The sequence below is a fragment of the Petaurus breviceps genome, unplaced genomic scaffold (assembly GCF_028583685.1).
Source record: "Petaurus breviceps papuanus isolate PSGF00001 unplaced genomic scaffold, PetGlider_PUasm1.0 90903, whole genome shotgun sequence".
Taxonomy (NCBI): Eukaryota; Metazoa; Chordata; class Mammalia; order Diprotodontia; family Petauridae; genus Petaurus; species Petaurus breviceps.
The window spans coordinates 15,588,488-15,607,243 of record NW_027187376.1 but is presented as its reverse complement, the minus strand read 5'-3'; the positions used below and the strand labels follow the sequence as shown (position 1 = coordinate 15,607,243).

General features: G+C 36.6%; 1 protein-coding gene across 1 annotated transcript in view; it reads left to right on the top strand.

Moving 5' to 3' along the window:
• PARD3B (par-3 family cell polarity regulator beta) overlaps positions 1-18,756 on the top strand; it is a 1,344,967-nt gene that overhangs the window by 978,425 nt on the left and 347,786 nt on the right. The window contains exons 16-17 of the mRNA XM_069075096.1: positions 11,492-11,698; positions 12,459-12,696. Coding sequence (XP_068931197.1) covers positions 11,492-11,698; positions 12,459-12,696 — 445 coding nt within the window. The remainder of the gene's footprint in view (positions 1-11,491; positions 11,699-12,458; positions 12,697-18,756) is intronic.

The window sequence follows — 18,756 nt, the reverse complement described above, 5'->3', positions numbered from 1 at the left end:
ACCTTGCTGTGTGATCTTGGGCAAGCATATGAGTCTCAGTTTCCAAATCTACAAACTGAAATTATGGACTAACTGCTGAAATCTTTGGAGCTTTAGCATTCTATTAATCTGTGAGTCTAAGATCAGTATTAAAACTATTGGCATGACTTTGAGGAGTTTATAAGAGACCATTGGAGTTATATATGAATTCTTGGGGCTGGAAATTTTTAAATTGCCATGAAAGGAGCTTAAGCTCAAATGAGAACAGATAATGTACAGACCAGATTACATTTTGCCCTCCAATAATGAATAGGAAACAGGGCACTGTGATAAGCAAGGAATGATGATCAATATTTGGAATACTGAGATAGGAAAGGAGGTAATTAGGACCATTATAGACACAGTTAACACAGATAATGTAATTTGGAAAATTATACATTTGGATATTATGGGGATTTTTTTCTAAGCTAATGGATTTGCTATGATATCTATTAAAGCACATAAGACTTTTTGCCTCTAGGGAGTCAAACTAAAAAAAAAATCAAATATACAGATTTTTCAGTAAGCATAATCTAAAATGGAAAACCAAAGGGGAGTTGTTGGTGAAGAAAATACTGTTGTGGCTTCCTGCTTGGCGTTTAAAATAATTTTTCATTCAAAGAGTCTTAAAGCACTCTATCTATTAATTTCACATCACAACTCCCCATGAAACAAGTCAAGCATTTTTATTGTGTTTGCCCAAGTTCATTGCACACAATAAGACAGGCAGAATTGGAAATGAAACCTGGGCATTTTGATTCATTCCCAGCCTTGCACTGCTTCATGCTGTGACCCTCAGAAAGTCATGCAATCTTTTGGACCCTCAGTTTTTTCTATTGGGCAGAAAAACTGTAATAACACTTTTCTCCCCTAATGTGGGAGGTGTTCTAAAACATAATTATTTCTATCAGGTTTCATGAGATCCTCTGCATGTTATTGAAATGTGTAAATTAATATGTTAATGTTAATTTATAAGAAAAATAGGTTAATCATGAAGCCGTAGCTAGGAGAATACACTTCCCTGTTTTTGACTAAAGGAACACCTTCCCTAAAATCATTCCTTTTTTTTTTTTAATAAGGATGTATTGGTAGCACTTTCATCAATAATGGAAGATCCAATTACTTCTCTTCTGGATTAAGGCATTCTTTTATTGGGAGATTTTAATGCTAGAGTGGGAAGTTCAAACATTGCCGATGAAATCTCAGACTAATTAAATGATTATAGCCTAAGGGGAAGGGCAACTAAGATGCTGCTATTAATCTTCCTAAGAATAGCCTCTATGTGTGGTTGAACAAATGGATATACCTTGATTTTAAAAGTATAAGAAAATAGTCAAATACATTTCACTTACATTTTATTAAAGGGTAGCAAATTCAGTCCTTTACCACCATTTTGGGTAGAGGGTAAATCCATTTAAGAATATCAGAATGGAACAAATAAGATGAATTCTGCCAGGTAAACCCTCTTCCTCGTGTTTTAGGCATGGTACAATAGTGTTGTGTTAGATGAATTAAATATTCAACTTTGTGTTGGACATTGTAATGAAACCCTTACATGGTTGCTCAGCTAAAGAACTGTGAAGGATAGGAAATAAATAGTAGGACTCAACTTTTGTACACAATTGTATAAAAAATGAAAAAATTTGCAGCAGAGGGATAGGAGTGGTATGCCATTAAAGAATGAAATGACTTTATAGAGACTTGCTTGTAGGCCAAAATTGTCTCTGCTCTTCCTTTCTTATCCCTGAACCCAATTTTCGAATAACTGCACAAGCAGTAGAATTCATCTAGATTTGTGGCCAGGACATGGCATCAGTGGGAATCATTGCTAGGCAGGTAATCCTTGCCCTCTTCCTACCACTGTACATCTTTGCTGAGCCTAAGAATTATCCTGATAGGAGAACAGGATTCAGGGGGGACAAGGAAAGGTTAGGGGGCATGATCAGTTTGGATAAGTACTTTAACTACATCCAAGGGACTTCATTCAATCACTTGGAAAGATGGTTTAGATATCACTATTATAATGTTAAATATTGATTTCTATTACTGTCCCCTAAAAAGTAGAGCTATTTTTAGACTGGATACAAAGAGCTTTGGGGGGATAGGGCAGAGGTGAAGGGTCTTTGGCTCTACATTTGTCTTTCCTCTGTTGGCCATGATGTATTTTTTAACCACCAAGTGGCATTGCTAAGCACTATTTTGATAAGATCCCAGGAGGATCACCAAAGAACCTGAAATTGGGAGTTCTCAAAAGCACAGCAGTTATATACTTCTACCCTGTTTAGTTAGAAGTGTTGCATAAGAGCTAAGTTCTTTATGGGACTCAGTGATTTTTTTTTATCCCTTAGCTCTTGTCTCTCTATGGAACAGCACTAATTCTCCACTTAGGGTGGGGGTTCTTAATCTGCAATCTGTGGACTTGGTTTATTTTGTTTAATTTAATAACTGCATTTCAGTTTAGTCAGTTTCTTTTGTAATTCTAGGTATTTTATTTTATGCATTTAAGACCATTATTCTAAGAAAGGGTCCATAGACTTCCCTAGACTTTCAAAAAGGTCCATAACACAAAAAGGATTAAGAACCCACCGATCCTCCCAACCCCTGATCTAGGGATATATGGATTTAACCAATCAAAAATCATCATTTAAGCCCTCCCTATGGCAAGCCTCTATGCTTCCTTGAATTTGCTGTGCTTCCTGAGCCTAGTTACATGACCTTGGATTAATGGTGTTGACTGTCTATAGAATCAAACTTGTATAACTACATACAGTTCCTATAATCTTGCATAGCATCAATAAACAAATAAATGGCATCTAATGAAGTGGTGCAGTGGATAGAGCACCTAACCTGCAGTCAGGAAGATTCAACTTTGTGAGTTCAAATCTAGTCCCAGACACTAGCTATGTGATCCTGGGCAAATCACTTAACCCCATTTGCCTCAGTTTCCTCAGCTGTAAAATGAACTGGAGACAAACCACTCTAGTATCTTTGCCAAGAAAACCCAAAATGGGGTTACAATGAGTCAGAAACAACAGAAATGACTCAACAGCATATGGTAAAAACCAAACAGCTACCGAGTCATTTTGTACTTGCTGTACAAAATTTTCCAGATAATACAGTACTATATTTGAATATGAAAGTTCCACAAATCACAAAATTTGAGTTTATTTAGTTCCCTCCTTAACCTGTGCCCTCTGTAAGCAGGAATGTACAACTAGTACAATATAATTTCTGCTGGATATTTGATTGACAGTTCCAATCAGGGATAGCCACCAGAAGATTCATGAATTTTGCAAGAATTCTGGACACAGGATTCATGACATGAGAAAAGGGATTCAAGATCCAGTGACCTTGGGAAACTTACTCCTCTGGTGCAGAGATGTGGACTTAGACAAAGACAGAAACTGTCAAATGTTGTTGTTTTATTTTAATTTTGACTGTGATGTCATTGGCTTCATCTTACAGCAGCTAACTCATGGAGCAGGTAGAATGAATGCAACAGTTCACCTTGGCATTGAGAAGCTATTCTACGTTAATATCTCTCTCTAACTTTGACCATGAGACTTCTCTGGCAGCTGAATTTTGTCACTTACCTTTTTATTTCCCCATTGTACCCCTCTGTACAGTGAAGAGAGACACAGATAATAAAAGATTCGGGTAACACATTCTACATATTCAGTACATTGTAAGCTTGTTGAAGACAAAGTCTCTTTCATTTAGGTTTTTGTATCCCCAGCATCTTGCATGTAGTTGGCATTTAATAAATGTTGAATTAAGTTGTACATGCATTTTAAACAGAGCTTTACATTCTTGCAAGGCAGGCTCATTTGCTTTTCAAGGGAAGTTATGATTTGATAGAGGAATAACTAACTGCCATAGAAATGATTTCCTTTGATCAAGTCAGAAATATGAACATTAGTCTTTAAGTGGATACTTGATAATAGAAATGGCATGTTAGAAAGCTAGGAGGGAGCAGGACTGATGAGAAGTATCATCTAATAATTAACATCTATAAGGGACCTTGCCTGTCAAAGGACCATTATTTAATCCACAAACTAACACTGCTCCTTTGGGAGAGGAGAGAGAACTAATAGCCAATATCCCAAGGTCACTGGATCTCGAATCCCTTTTCTCATGTCATGAATCCTGTGTCCAGAATTCTTGCAAAATTCATGAATCTTCTGGTGGCTATCCCTGCTTGGAACTGTCAATCAAATATCCAGCAGAAATTGTAGTGTACCAGTTGTACATTCCTGCTTACAGCGGGTACAGGTTAAGGAGGGAACTAAACAAACTAAAATTTTGTCTTTTGTGGAACTCCCGTATTCAAATAAAATGCTGTACTATTAAGGTTTGCAGCTGATATGAACTTATGTGTAGGACATGATACTCAGATTATATGATCACAGATACAGAGCTGGAAAGGATCTTAAAAGCCCTCTCTGCCAACCTTGTGATTTTTCAGATGAACAACCCAAGTCCAAAAGTGGTAAAGTGGCTTCCTGAGGTGATAAAGGTAATAAATGATAGAAGCTGGATTGGACCCAGGTCTCTGACTTTAGAGCCAAAAATTTTTCTGCAGCACTATAGCTGGATGAGATTAATTGATTCTATTATGTATTATCTATAATCAGAAGTGAAAACACATTTTATTTGCAGGGTATCTGCATTTGCAGAAGGCTTCTAGGGTGCAATTTGGTTAATTGGTGTTTTAGTAACCATGTATTTTGACAGAGTTTTCTATTTTGGTAGGAAAAGCAGAAAAAAATTGGAATTTGTGTTGACTATGCTAGAAATGAATTTAGAGGACTAAAATATCCTACTATGAAACTCATCCTTCTCATATGTGGGTAAGATGCCCAAAGCTATCTCTGCCCTAAATTACAAAAGCCTGATGATGAAGGTGGGTAGGAATTTTTGAGTTCAATAACCCATTATATTCTATATCTTTAGCCTACAGGCTATTTCCCCCCAAGTTAGCTATTGGAATTTTACCCTAAACTTCTGTTAAATTTAATATTATCTTGGAATTCTATTGCATTTACATTATCTCAGAAGCTTTTTTATAACAGAGAATGATATCTTGAAATGACAGATAACATGTGGAAGGGCTTAATCACCAGACTAGTTGAATTTCAGTATGACCTTTAAATTTAGTTCACTTAACCTTAATCGGAGTTTCCTGCCATAGCTTTCAAGGTCCTGGGACTATTTGGTTCCTTGACTTGTATCATAGCTACCTTAAAGATTAGGAAGCAGCAACTGAATGGATATGAAGGGTGAGTGAAACAGTTAAGAATGACTTTGGGGTTGTGGACCTGGGTGACTAGAAGGATGGTGCCATTTTCAAAACAAATGGTAGAGTCTGGAGGACAAAAGAGTTTTTTTAGGGTAACAATCTTCTTACATTTACACCAATGGGAGCTGAAGAAGGCACCAAGGGTGAGAATGTAGAGGAAGGAGGAAATGTTACATGGCCCAACTTTGGGGGGACACTGACATGAAGAAGCAGGAGTTGCATGAAAATTCAGCAAAGGATATTGAGAGGAAGAAGGAAAACCAAGAGAAATGCAGTGTCACAATTGTATACTGCATTACATAGAACCGTTAGCTTCTTATTCTGTCACTTATGAGAGCATTGCACTTATAAAGAGTGATGGGGTACCTGGGGTCTAGGTCAAACCAACTTGTAAAACCAGTCTGTGAAGTTGTAACTACAATTTGTCCTTTCCCACCCTTGAGCTCTGCCCCTTCTCCCTATCCCACACTCCACCTAGGCAACACCCTGTGACCCCTTTTGTTCTTACTTAATCTCTTCATTTCTTCTGGGCCTGGCCCACACCCTCCTTTATCCTTGCCTTTTGTCTCCTTGACCTGGCCCAAATCTTATCTAAACCATCTATTCACATGCTCCTCTTGGTCAGCTCTGACCTTTGTCTATGCATTGAGGCCCCTCCCTTCTGGTCAGCCCTGACAATGGCAGCCCTACCCTTTAAAGGTAAAAGCGTGTACCCCTCTCACTTGCAGGTCCCCCAAAGGACTCTGGCCTGCTTCTCTTAGAAGCGTAACAATGAACTTCTACAACTCTCACTCCAATTAAGCCTGAGACCTTGAATTCTTTCCAGAAGATATTGCAGGTTTTCTGGTCTTAGATAAGATCAGAATTCCTGCTGAACCTATTGGGATCCCGTCCCCCATCAAGAGTACATATTTATGTGCATATCATAACTTCCATATTAGATTAGAAAATGCTTGAGGGTAAGAACTTTATTTTTCTTCTTATGCCATATCCTAGCATGTAGCACTTGTGGCATCGTAAGCCCTCACTAATTAATACTTGTGGACTGAATGATCTTTAGTGCCTTGTATATAGCAAGTACTTAATCAACAAGCAAGCATATCTTTTCAAAATTTCTTTATTTTGATTCTATTGTTATCAAACACTAAATAAAACAGGCGTTTGCAAGTGCTTATGGGAACAGAAAAAAGGATCACACACGAAACAAGATATCTCTATTATATGTATATGATATTATATGTATGTACATTTGTATATAATAAAGTCAGCCTGTACTTTTCAAAGTTACCCTGTTTATCTGGCTTTCTGTTCTCTTCTGTGCATCTTAAAAAGATGATTTAATGTTCCACTTCATTTTCTTTCTCTTTTTTTTTTTTTGATATCCTGTATTATACACCCTCTTCTCATCTCTTCCCTTGGGAGTTAGTCAATAAACATATATTAAGCTCTATGTGTCCAGCACTGTTCTAAGCAATTAGGGTACAGAAAGAGGTAAAAGACAATCCCTGCCCTCAACAAGATCGTAATCTGATGGGGGGATGGGGTCAACACAGAAACAAATAGGTGCCAACAGTTTATTTATAAAATGAAGAATAAATAATTAAAAGAGGGAATGCACTAGAGTTGGGCATTAAAGGAAGCCAATAGGTGGAGCTAAGGAGTAAGAGGATTCTAGGCATGGGGAGACTCAATGTCTTGTTGGTGGAACATCAAGGATGAGTGTGTGTCTGGGGGCACGGTGTAAGCAGACTGGAAAGGCAGAAGGGGGCTCATTTATGAAGGGCTTTTGGATGTCAGGCAGAGGGTTTTGTATTTGATCCTGAAGATGATAGGGAGCCACTGGAGCTTATTGAGTATGGAGGTGATATAGTTGGACCTGCACTTTAGGAAAATCACTTTGGTGATTTTGAATGAAAAAATGAATTGGAGTAGAGAGAAAGTTGAAGCAGGTAGACCCAACAGAATGAAAGGGAAAATTAAATCCTTGTAGTAATTGTAAATAGTCAAGAAAAATTAATTTCCATGTTGGTCATGTCCAACAATATACCTCTTAATCTGGATCTTGAGTACATTACATCTCTGTTCAGTTTATAATATGCTTCATCATCAATAATCTAGAATGGTGAATAGACATTATGTTCATGAGAGATCTCAAGTCTTTAACAATTGTTTTCCTTTGTATACATTGTTTTCTGGATTCTATTCCTGCATTCTGTGTCAGCTCAAATGATGTCTTCCTAAGTTTCTCTGAAACCATCTCTTTCATCATTTCACAAGTTAGTGACTTTTTGGTCAGAATTTTACATTGCTTTCCAAAATGTCTGTACCATTATAGATCCATTAATAGTGAATTAGTATTCCTGGCTTTCTTATAACTACTACAACATTTGTCATTTTTCTACTTGCCCTTCTTATGGTATGAGGTGGAAATTCAGAGTTATTTTAATTTGCATCTCTAATTATCAGTGATTTGGAGCACTCTTTTATATGGTCATTGATAGTTTGGATTTATTCTTTAAAAACTGCTTTGGACCATTTGTGTATTAGGGGATGGCTCTTGTTCTTTTAAATTTGAAATTTTATTTCTTCATATTATAAATATATATATGCAAATATTTTTTCCTCAATGATTTTCTTCTTGTTTTATATGCATTGGTTTAGTTTGTGCAAAAAGTGTTAAATTAAATCATGTAATCAGAATTGGTTTTTTAATTAATTTTTTATAAATTTTAATTTATAAATATATAAATTATATAATTTTTGTAAATTTATTTATTAATATTTTATCTTCTATTGTGATCTTCTCTATTCCTTATTTGGTCATAAACTCCACCCCCCTGCCATAAATCCAAGAGATGGTTGTCCAATTTATTTATGATATAACCTTTTATAACTAAGTCATGTACCCATTTGTAGTTAATCTTGGAATATGGTATGAGATATTGCTCTAACATAATTTCTTCCAGACTGCTTTCCAGTTGTCCCAAGCTTTTTTGTCAAATAGTGAGTCCTTCTTCCAGTGTTAGGGGACTGGGTTTATAAAACACTAGACTACTTGGTTCATTTGGATCTATATATTATTCCATTGATCAACATCTCTTTTTGAACCAGTGCCTACTTGTTTTTGAAAATCACTGTTTTCTTTTATAGTATGAGATCTAGTATTGCTGGAGTCCTATTCTTTTCCTCACTTTTCTTTATTTCCCCTGAGTTTCTTGACCTTTTGTTCCTTCTCCTGAATTTGGTTATTATTTTTTTCTAGCCCAATTAAATATAATTTGATAGTTTGATTAGTAAGGCACTTAATAAGTAAATGAATTTAAGTAGCATTGTCATTTTTTGTATATTGACAGCCATTAACAGTTAATATTTTTTCCATTTATTTAAGTCTGTAGTTCTGCAAAAGTTTTTGTAGTTTTATTCATATAGTTCCAACAAACATTTGTTAATAGTTTCCATATGCCCCTAATTAATAAATATCTATTACAATGAATTACATACATTGATATTTCTGATATTATAAAAGATACCTCCATACAAAGGTATAGATAATCATTATTTTATAAAATATTACATATATCTTAGATGATTTATCTATGTTTATATTCTTTAGAAGTGATTAGACTGTGAATACTCAGACTTTTGGCAATTTTATAATTTACTGAACAATAATTAATGGACAAAATAATTTATTTCTGTTGATATAGTAACCAATAACTTCTTAGTCTTTAATCTACATTCTTCCTCCAAAAACAAACTGCCCCTATAGGTTAATGATGTGAATTCTTTTCTGTAAATTTCTAAAATCTTTACTGTTGCTTTAATATCCTAAATCTATATATAGTCCTTGGTTTTGCTTCTAAAAAGGAATCTTCCTCCATTTCAGTTACTCCCAAACTTTTTCTTGCCCATGGATTATAAAAAATCTGAACTGATTGGTTGACTAGTGGCACCAAGAATTCTCAATTTTCAGTCATCCCTCTATTCTGTTCATGGAATTTCACATGGAGCATTCTTTAGATTGATGTTCTTTCTTTGTGGCATTTACTAAAGAAGAAAAATGGGGATACTAAAACATAAAAAATAACATGTTTTTGCCATGAAGTATATTGCAGAGAGTATAAGTTTTACTCTTTATAGGCACTTCTGAAATTTCACAGAATCATAATATCATGGAGTTTTCAGACTGCAATATTTTTTCAAGATAATCATGTCCCATCCCCTCATTTTAGAGATAGGAAAATTTAGGCCCAAAGAGGTGTAAAGACTTGGCCAAGGTCAAACTTTTGATCATCCAAGTTATAATGGAACTCAACCGCCTGACTAGGCATTGTGTTATTTCCAGGAAAATAATTAAAATGCTGAGCTTCTGATGAAAGCCACACCTTAACCTGCTCTGTTCAACTGTAATGACTACACTGCCCTAGATGGTGAACATATTTGCTGTAAAAAAAATGTTTTATAGTTCTTTTCCATCTTTTCATTGTGTTACTTTCAATTTCAGAATGACTTGGCTTCACTGGGTTTCTTACCAGATTTTCTGTAGGCTAGTTTTTTCCTTTTATTGCTTCTTTTTGGTTTATAGGGTGACATTGCTCGTATCTTCATCATCCTTCTCCCTAACATTTTATAAATTAGTTAATATTTTAAATCATTACCTGCCATGTATCTCCACTTGACCAGTAAGTCAAATGTTTGCTAAGCCCTCTTTGTTCCTTCCTTTCCTTGTTATAGCAATTTGATTTTACATTGGTTAAATTTATCTATTAAATCATTGTAATCAGTATTGATTGATGTTCTTCTGTTAATATCCCATAAACAATAACTTGTTTATATAATTCATATTGGAATTTGTAAATTTCATGTTATATTTTCTCATTTTTATTTGTTATTCTAGCTTTTAATTAATTTTGATCTTTGGCTTTAACTTATCAGTGGCCTGACTGGACAAGTATTGTATATCAGATTTGGGAATAACTCCCATATCATTAATGAGTTATTTCCTATTTGTTACAATATAATCAATTCATTTTTTTTACAATGCTATTTAATGTTTACCATGCCTAGTACCTTCAAATTCTGTTTCAAGGAAGGATTCATCCTGTCTAGGAATAAGGCTTCAGGGTGTAAGTACCCCTGGTCTTCAGCTTCTTATATCTTGTTATTCAGGCATATTTTCCAACCACCCTTTAACCATCCATGCTTATTTCCATCATCACATAAAAATCAGACTGTGAAAGTATATGGTGACTTAATTGGAAGGTTCTTATTAAGCTTATAGAAATTCTCTGTCTCTTCAACCTTTCCAACAGATGATGATCCATAAGCTGCATTATTTTGAGAGATTGGTCTTTTTTTTCTAATTTTTTTCAAAATTTTTTTTTCAAATTTCAAATTTTTCTCCAAGTATTTCCTAAGCACTGTAATAAGAAATAAACAGAAATAAACATCTCAGGAAATGGTATTTCTTGTTGCCTTGGACACAAGTTAAAAACAACCCTTTATTTGTCTCTCCCAAGAGAACCTGTAGGCCATCCTGTCATTTAGCTGCAATTTCCTTCTGGTACATATCTGTTTATAGCAAGAATGTCAAGAGTGCTCCAATTCTGATCCTCCAGTATTATGTCCCCTAATCCACAGGACAAGGTGATCATATTTAGAGTGCCAGCAACCAAGTTAATGTTTCCTGAGGGTCTAAAGCTGTTTCTTAGTGCCCTCCACTTCCTTTACTTCTACTACGATACTTAAGCTGCAGAAGGGGAATGGGGTCACTCCAGACTGAAGAACATTCTTTTGTTTTCATGGGTTTCATGCCTAAATCTACTGATGATGAGTTTCTCTTTGATTAGCTAGACTGGTCCTTGTAAAGAAGACACAGTCTTTACAGTCTTTCCAGCATGGTAGAGCAAACCAGAAATTTCATTTCATAGGCATAGATATCCAGAACCCAGAATCACCCCCATGGCCACAATAGGGCCATTAGAGTAAGATTTTATAAAAGTTTTTTTGGGGGGAAAGGGGTGTATCTTTGGGAGATCAGGGTTACAAAGGCGAGAAAGTCTTACAACCTGGAAAGACACATTGATTGAAATTGTGGGCAAACATAGGTATAAATTATATTTATATGTACATATAGATCTATACTCTGCATACTTTAATTTTTTTCTTTTCCAGAACCTGCTGGCAAAGATTTTGGCCCTACTCTGGGTTTGAAAAAGTCCAGTTCCCTGGAGAGTTTGCAAACAGCAGTAGCTGAAGTCAGGAAAAATGACCTTCCTTTCCATAGACCTCGTCCTCATATGGTACGTGGGAGAGGGTGTAATGAAAGCTTCAGAGCAGCTATTGACAAATCCTATGATGGACCTGAAGACTTAGAGGAAGGTAAGTCACTGCACTTTCTTAAACTGTTTCTTTTTTACGTGACAATCTAGGAATTGTGGAGAAGGATGAGTAGTGAACTGCCGAGGAAAATGTTTCGAACCTTGTAATTATAACTCTAATATTAAAAGTAATTAATTTTCCTGATCTTTTTGCCCTTTGGCTCAGAGAACATTGGATTGGATAACCCAAATTGCAATTTATTTTTCAGTTCAAACTGTAAGGGGAAAATCTTCTCCCTCACTTTCCCATAAGGACTCCCTGTCATTTATCCTTAGGGTAGGAACACTAAGGATGCTTAGCCTGACATTCTTTTTTTTCAAGTCATTAGGAACAGCATCATCCCAAGGACTGAATGCATTAATTGGGTAGAGACAGTTAGGTTATATTAGTACTCAAAACCTCTTCTCGAAATAAACTCGAACTGTTTGCTTCCCAGCATGTGGGCTTTCTGAACTGATCAAGGTTAACAAGCCAGCTTTCAGAGAGATTAGTGTTTTATCACATGTCAGGTCTTTCATACTAGCAAATAAGCCATTCTAATAGTGCTTTGTCTATCTCACAACAAGCCTTGCTTGAAGTAACCAGATTTGAGTCAATCTCTCTTAAAAGTATACAGGGTAGCCCCATGAAATGCTAGAATTCTGTAATGCTTCTTTTTTAATTGTTCTCTATTTTATATTTTTTAAATTTTTTACTCATCATAAATGGCCCCTAACCATTTGTATTGATTTTTCTTCTTTCTTCTTTTTTTTCTGTGCAGACGGTCTGTCTGATAAGAGCTCTCGCTCTGGTCAAGGAGTTCTGAATTGTGAATCTAACCCTCAGGGGAACACTACACCAGAGGATATAGAAAATAAGGCCAAGAAGAACAAAAAAAATAAAAACAAGGAAAAGAAAAAGGAAAAGGGCAAATTGAAAGTCAAGGAGAAAAAACAAAAAGAAGAGAATGAAGATCCTGAAAAAAAAGTTAAGAAGAAAGGGTTTGGTGCCATGTTGAGGTACAGTCTTTCTTAGCAAAGGAAATTAATATCACTTCATTTCAATACTGATGAAATGTCCTCATTTCATTTGCCTTGGAAAACGTGCATCTCTAATTAAATGGGTCTGTATTTTGGCTTAGATCTTACCTTTTGGCAATGGCAAATACTAGCTAAATGTTTAAGTTGTGCCTTTGAAGCTACTTTCTCAGTTGAAGGGAGATCTTGATGGTACCATTGTCAGAGACTGGCAAAAATCCTGCTTAAGGAGCCATTAGAAAGGACTTCAACTCCAGATAACAAGGTCTACTTTATTCAAGAAATCTCAGATTTAATGATATGCTTTCGGTGCTGTAAACCTTAAAATAGTGTATAAATGATAGCTATAATTTTATTATTCTTATTATTATGTCAGCCACAGAATTCTCCGTTGGCAAAGAGAAAGGGGTGAAGAAAAGCTATTAAACAAATAGGCACCCACTGAAAATCCTTTCTTTAGTGAAGTAGGTAAACATAATGCCACTTCTGTTCAAATGAATGGGTATCTGGTGTCCAACACAGCTAATCAGTTTTGTTGTTACCACTGATACCAGCATCCTTCCCTGTCTTTTTTTTTATGCCCAATGTGTATCTTTTCCAGTATTCCTCTCTGGGAACCTGCTCCCTTTGCAAAGACATCCAATGGCTTTCCCCCTAGAGGCCCTGTGACATTCTCTGATCCTGCTGACCTACAACCTGTCCCAAATTAGCCAGATCTCTCAGGAGATTTTGTTTTCCTGTATATAGACTCCTATATCCTATATACTATATAGACAATTTATAGACTCCTATAGACTCCTCCTATCCATTTGTCATATTGCTCTTTGAGCCTCTTCTTTATGCAACATAATCCCAGGAATTAGAAGAGTTTATGGACTGTGACTTATGCATCCTGAAAACAATGGCCATAAATACTCTATAATAAAGGTAACTATTACTGGGAAGATACTTTAAGAACTCTATATGAAGTCATAGTTATTTTCTCTTGCCTTTGTAATACCCAGGGAATACTCTTCCTCCTGCCCCAAAATCAGTTGCCTGTGGAATAAAATAAAACCTTTCTAGCCCAGAAGTTAGGTTCTTCCACAATATGGCCCCAGCTTCCTTTTCAAGCCTTAATTCCTTTATATTGCCTCCTCCACCCCCCAGTCACTCTGTTTTCCAGTGAGACTGGCCTTCTTACAACTCCCTAGCTTGACTCACTCCTTCCCACCACCATACATTGATGGTGACTATCTCCCATGCTTCAAATACACTCACTCTTCAAACAATGCACATTTAATATCTGTCCGTTTTGTGCCAAGCCCTGTACTAAGATTGTTACCAAAAGGTGAGAACAGCAACAGCATTTACCTTAGGCACAAGGATAAGCCTAACTCCAAAGGAGTTAACTCCAGAATTTGGGTTTATCCAAAACTTGGATCAAAGCATAGATAATACACTTTTCAGAATTGCAGAATCCAGGAAATAGCTACTAAATGGAATGACAGTATCGGAATCCCAAAATATCTTCACTGGCTAAGGTAATACACTAAATAGAATCCACCGAAATATCAAGGAGAGGGGGAAAGGTATGGAACCTGAAATTTTATTGGCATTAGGTAATAGCTATAAATGCTAAATCCTCCATTTGTATTTTTTAAAATGAGTTCTGTAAGTACAGGACAGAGGAGGCATGGGTAAACATCATTTCATGAGACCTGACTGAAACGCAGGTCTTTTAGTGTGAGCTTAGTGTAAGACACTGCTGGTGTTTACACAAAGAAAAAAATTAAATAGCCCTGCCCCCAAGGAGCTTAAATCCCAATTTCTCATCCTCCCAGATTCAGCTTGGGAATCACTGCCTTGAAGAGGCCTTCACTGATTTCCCTGAACTGAAATTTTTCTCTCCCTCCTATTTTCCAAGACCTCTTTGTCCACATTTCATGCCTGCTCAATGCCTATATTCCATCCTCAATTCTATTTATTTATGTCACACTGTATCTTTTCTAAGTGAACTACAAAATCCTTGGGGATGAGTACTTTTTCTTTTTTTTGACTTGGTATCTCCAGACCCTTGCCCATAGTAGACGATTATTAAATGTTTGTTGAATATAAACAGTCTGAAAATACACGTGGAACTAGATTGGTGCAAAAGCTTATGTTGGGCCAACCGTGTTAGCCATAGGTCTCTTCTTGGGGAAGTTGGAGGAGGGACAGTGATGTCTACCCTCTTTTGGATGCCTTGCCCTTCTACATACCTCTACCGCAAGACTCTCTGAACTATTTCTGTCAGAGATTAACTAACTCCTGATTTCTCTATAATTTTATTAAACTTAAAATTTCCAAGGAGGTATTTGATTTTATCTTTAGTGCAAAATAGCAACTTGTTTTGCATAGCCTTTTACATCTGAATCTTTTTGAGCATATTGGAGTTACTGCCACAGGCACATTTTCAACAACAAAGGACACAAAAGCTGTTGCCATCAGCCAACAGATTTTTCTTCCTTCTTCATCTGTTGTTCAGATATTTACTTGTTTTGTTTTATTTTTTTAAAGATCAATTGGTTTTTTGTTTTGGTTCCGGTTTTTTGGTTGTTTTATTTTTTTTTTTGGTGTAACTTCTCTTGGACTTGGGTTCTTGATTCCAAGGATTATATTTCACTGTTGGATTTTTTATATTCTTATTTTCAAATTCAATATGCTTAGTAAAAGTCAGTGATGTTGATGGCACTGAACTGTTCACATAGTTGGGCCCTAGGAATACAAAGACTCAGTCAACCAAGAATTTATTAAAAACAACTAGATCCTGGGAATACTAAGAAAGAGCTTATAGTCAATCAGGAGGAAACAACATGTAAACATATAAGCATATAGAATATATAAATATATATGAAGAGGGAAGGAACTCTAGTACCTACTGGAGATGAGGAAAAGCCTCATTCTGGAGATGTTATTTGAACTGAAATTTGGAAGGGAAATAAAAATTCTAAGAGGCAAAAGGAAGAAGTACATTCCAAAGATGGGAGATAGTTTGATCACAGGCATGAAGATGTGATAAAGTGTCATGGATGAGGCACAGCATGGAAGCCTGATTGGCTAGGTTATAGAAAGCATGAATAAGGGAAATGATATAAAATAAGATCGGGGTGTCAGGGAGGGAGTTGATCCCAGAGTGGGAAAGGCTTTAAATGAAAACAAAGTGGTTTATTTTTGATCCTGAGATCAGAAGGCAGGAAGGCAGGCAGGCAGGCAGGAAGGAAGGAAAGAAGGAAGGAAGGAAGGAAGGAAGGAAGGAAGGAAGGAAGGAAGGAAGGAAGGAAGGAAGGAAGGAAGGAAGGAAGGAAGGAAGGAAGGAGGGAAGGAAAGAGGGAAATAAGTTTTTATTAAGTACCAATTATGTGCCATACACTGAGCTAAGCACTTTATAAATGTTATCCTGTTTGATCTTCATAGGAACCCTGGTCAGTAGGTGCTATTATTATCCTCATTTTACATTTGAAGAAGCTGAGACAGTCAGAGGTTAAGTATCTTGTCCAGAATCACACAACTAGCAAGTATCTGAGGCAGAATTTGAACTCCAGTCTTTCTGACTCCAGACCACTGACTGACTCTATCCACTGTAAAACTTAGCTACCACAAATTGGATAAGACATTGGGGTGGGAGAAGGGAAAGGAAAAAGAAGAACCATTTATATAGCACCTACTACCTTCCAGGCACAATGCTAAATGCTTTGTATAAAGATTATCTCATTAAGCAATAAAAGCTGTCCTCTCCTTTTTTAAGGAGAACCTTTGCTTTACAGTGACCTTCTTTTGGATTAAGAAAAAAAAAAAAGATTAACTCACCCTTAACCTAGTTCAAAGGGGAATCCCCTTTAATTTCTATCTTCTACAGTCATAAGAAAAATAATTCTTAAAAAAATTATTCTTACAGTCATAAGAATAATACAGCATGGTACAATGGAAGGAAAATGGACACTGAATTTGGACAGTATGAGTTCAAATCCCACCTCCTATATTTACTGCCCATGTGATATTGGACAAATCATGGATCTTCTCCTGATCTCAATTTCCTATAAAATAGTAGTCTTTACCTATAAAATGAAGATGTACTAGATAGCTACTGAGGAGCTTCTAAATCTGTATTTCTACATATGTTCCACATTCTAATGATCCAGTATGTTTCTGCTTTCCTAGTTTCCATATAAACCCCTTTAGATAATTCACATGTAGTCCTTTGGAAAGTCTCATAAAATTCTGCCTATCAATGAAGACAAAAGAAACAGGGCAAATAGCTGACCCATGATGAACAGGTTTTCTGTGGGCTTCTTCCTAGTGAGACATGAACTTTAGGAGGCAAGGTCAACTTTTCTGTCAGAATAAACCACTGGTATTGAATCGAGTGACTCTGTGTTCCATGAACTGACCACAGCCAAATGTATCAAGGTAAAATCTCTTATTTCTAAAAGATTTCCTGTTGTGACTTATGCACATGAAAATAGCCATAGGATGGGTCCTCTTAGCAGCTATGTACCTGCTTCTGAAATGCAAGTAATAGGCAAATCACTTATGGCCTCCACAAATTATGACTTAAAAAGCACATTCTTTTTAACTTGAGAGTATTGAGAAAATTAATTTATTAATGCTAGCAAAGCACTTTGAAAATGAAATTGCTGTACTAAGATAGAGAGTTTTGATATTATTTATCCGATATGTCTTTTAAAATGTTTTCTTTTTTTCCCTTACTGGGTATTATTTTTCTAGAGATGATTGAGTTGACTCTGTCAGTTGTTACATTAAGTGATTAACACCCAAGCTACTCAGAGCCTAATGTTTTATATTTACCTTTAAAACTGAATCCAGTAAAGGGAAATACCAGATAGAATCTTTAGGAATAAGTTTCTTGAATTGGCAATAGCAGAACAGAATTTGGGTTGAAAGTCCTTTCCCATTCCTCATCCTGATTTAAAGGTATCACTTCTGTTAAAGGGTAAGGTTCTTCTTGTCCATTCAGTTGTTAGCTGGTCTTGGGATGTGCCTGGGAAAAATAAGCCATGTGATCATGATGTGGGAACATGCTTGTGTGGAGAAGACAGAAGCTAAATTTCAACCACCACTGCACAAGAATCTCCTTTGGCTATAGTTCCCTAGCATGGGGTTAATCTTTGGTTTGCGAACCACTTGTCCCATTGACCTTCAATCTAGTGCTGATTGTATAAGGGCTACTCTTGTCTTCGACTGTCACCAGTATAGGTCACTATATATGAGCCATAAATGTAATTGAGACACAAGTAGACTGGGATTCAGCATTCAACAGATATTAATCACCTACTTCGGACATAAGATCACACCAGATTCTGGGTAACAGTCCTTTTCCTTGTTTCTATTCTCATAGAGTTTATAGTCTCCCTAGTATTGTTGAGGGCCCCACCATGCTTCCAGTCACCCACACTTGCAACTGAGATGTCATCCTCAACTCCTCATTCTCTCTCACCCCTTATATCCAATCTATTGCCAAGACCTGTCTGTGTGACCTTCATAATTACCCTCTTCTTTCCTCAGACGCCACCATCTTGGTGCAGGCCCTCATCCCTTCACACCTGGACTATTGCAATAGCCCACTATTCAGTCTCCCTGCCCCATTTTCTCCCCTTCCAGTTCCTCCTCCAGCTAGCTAGCAAAATGATCTCCCTAAATCGTAGTTCTAACCGTGTCACCCATTCCTCCCCACCCAATAAAGTCTGGTGCTCCCTGTCACCTCCAGAATCTTCTAGCACTCATAACATACCCCCTTACCTTCCTTGTCTTCTCACACCTCATATTTCTCCCCCGGCACAGACCCTGCAATTCAGTGGCATGATCCTCTTTGTTGCTCCTTATCCAAGAAAATCCATCTCAAGACTGGACATTTTCACTTATTGTTCCCCTGCCTGAAATGCTTTCCCTCCTCTTCTTTCCCTACTGGCTCCTCTGACTTCCTTCAATAACTTCAGTAACTTCAATAACCGGTCTTCCATAACTCTAGTGTGTTCCCTCCCGACTATCCTACATATAGCTTAT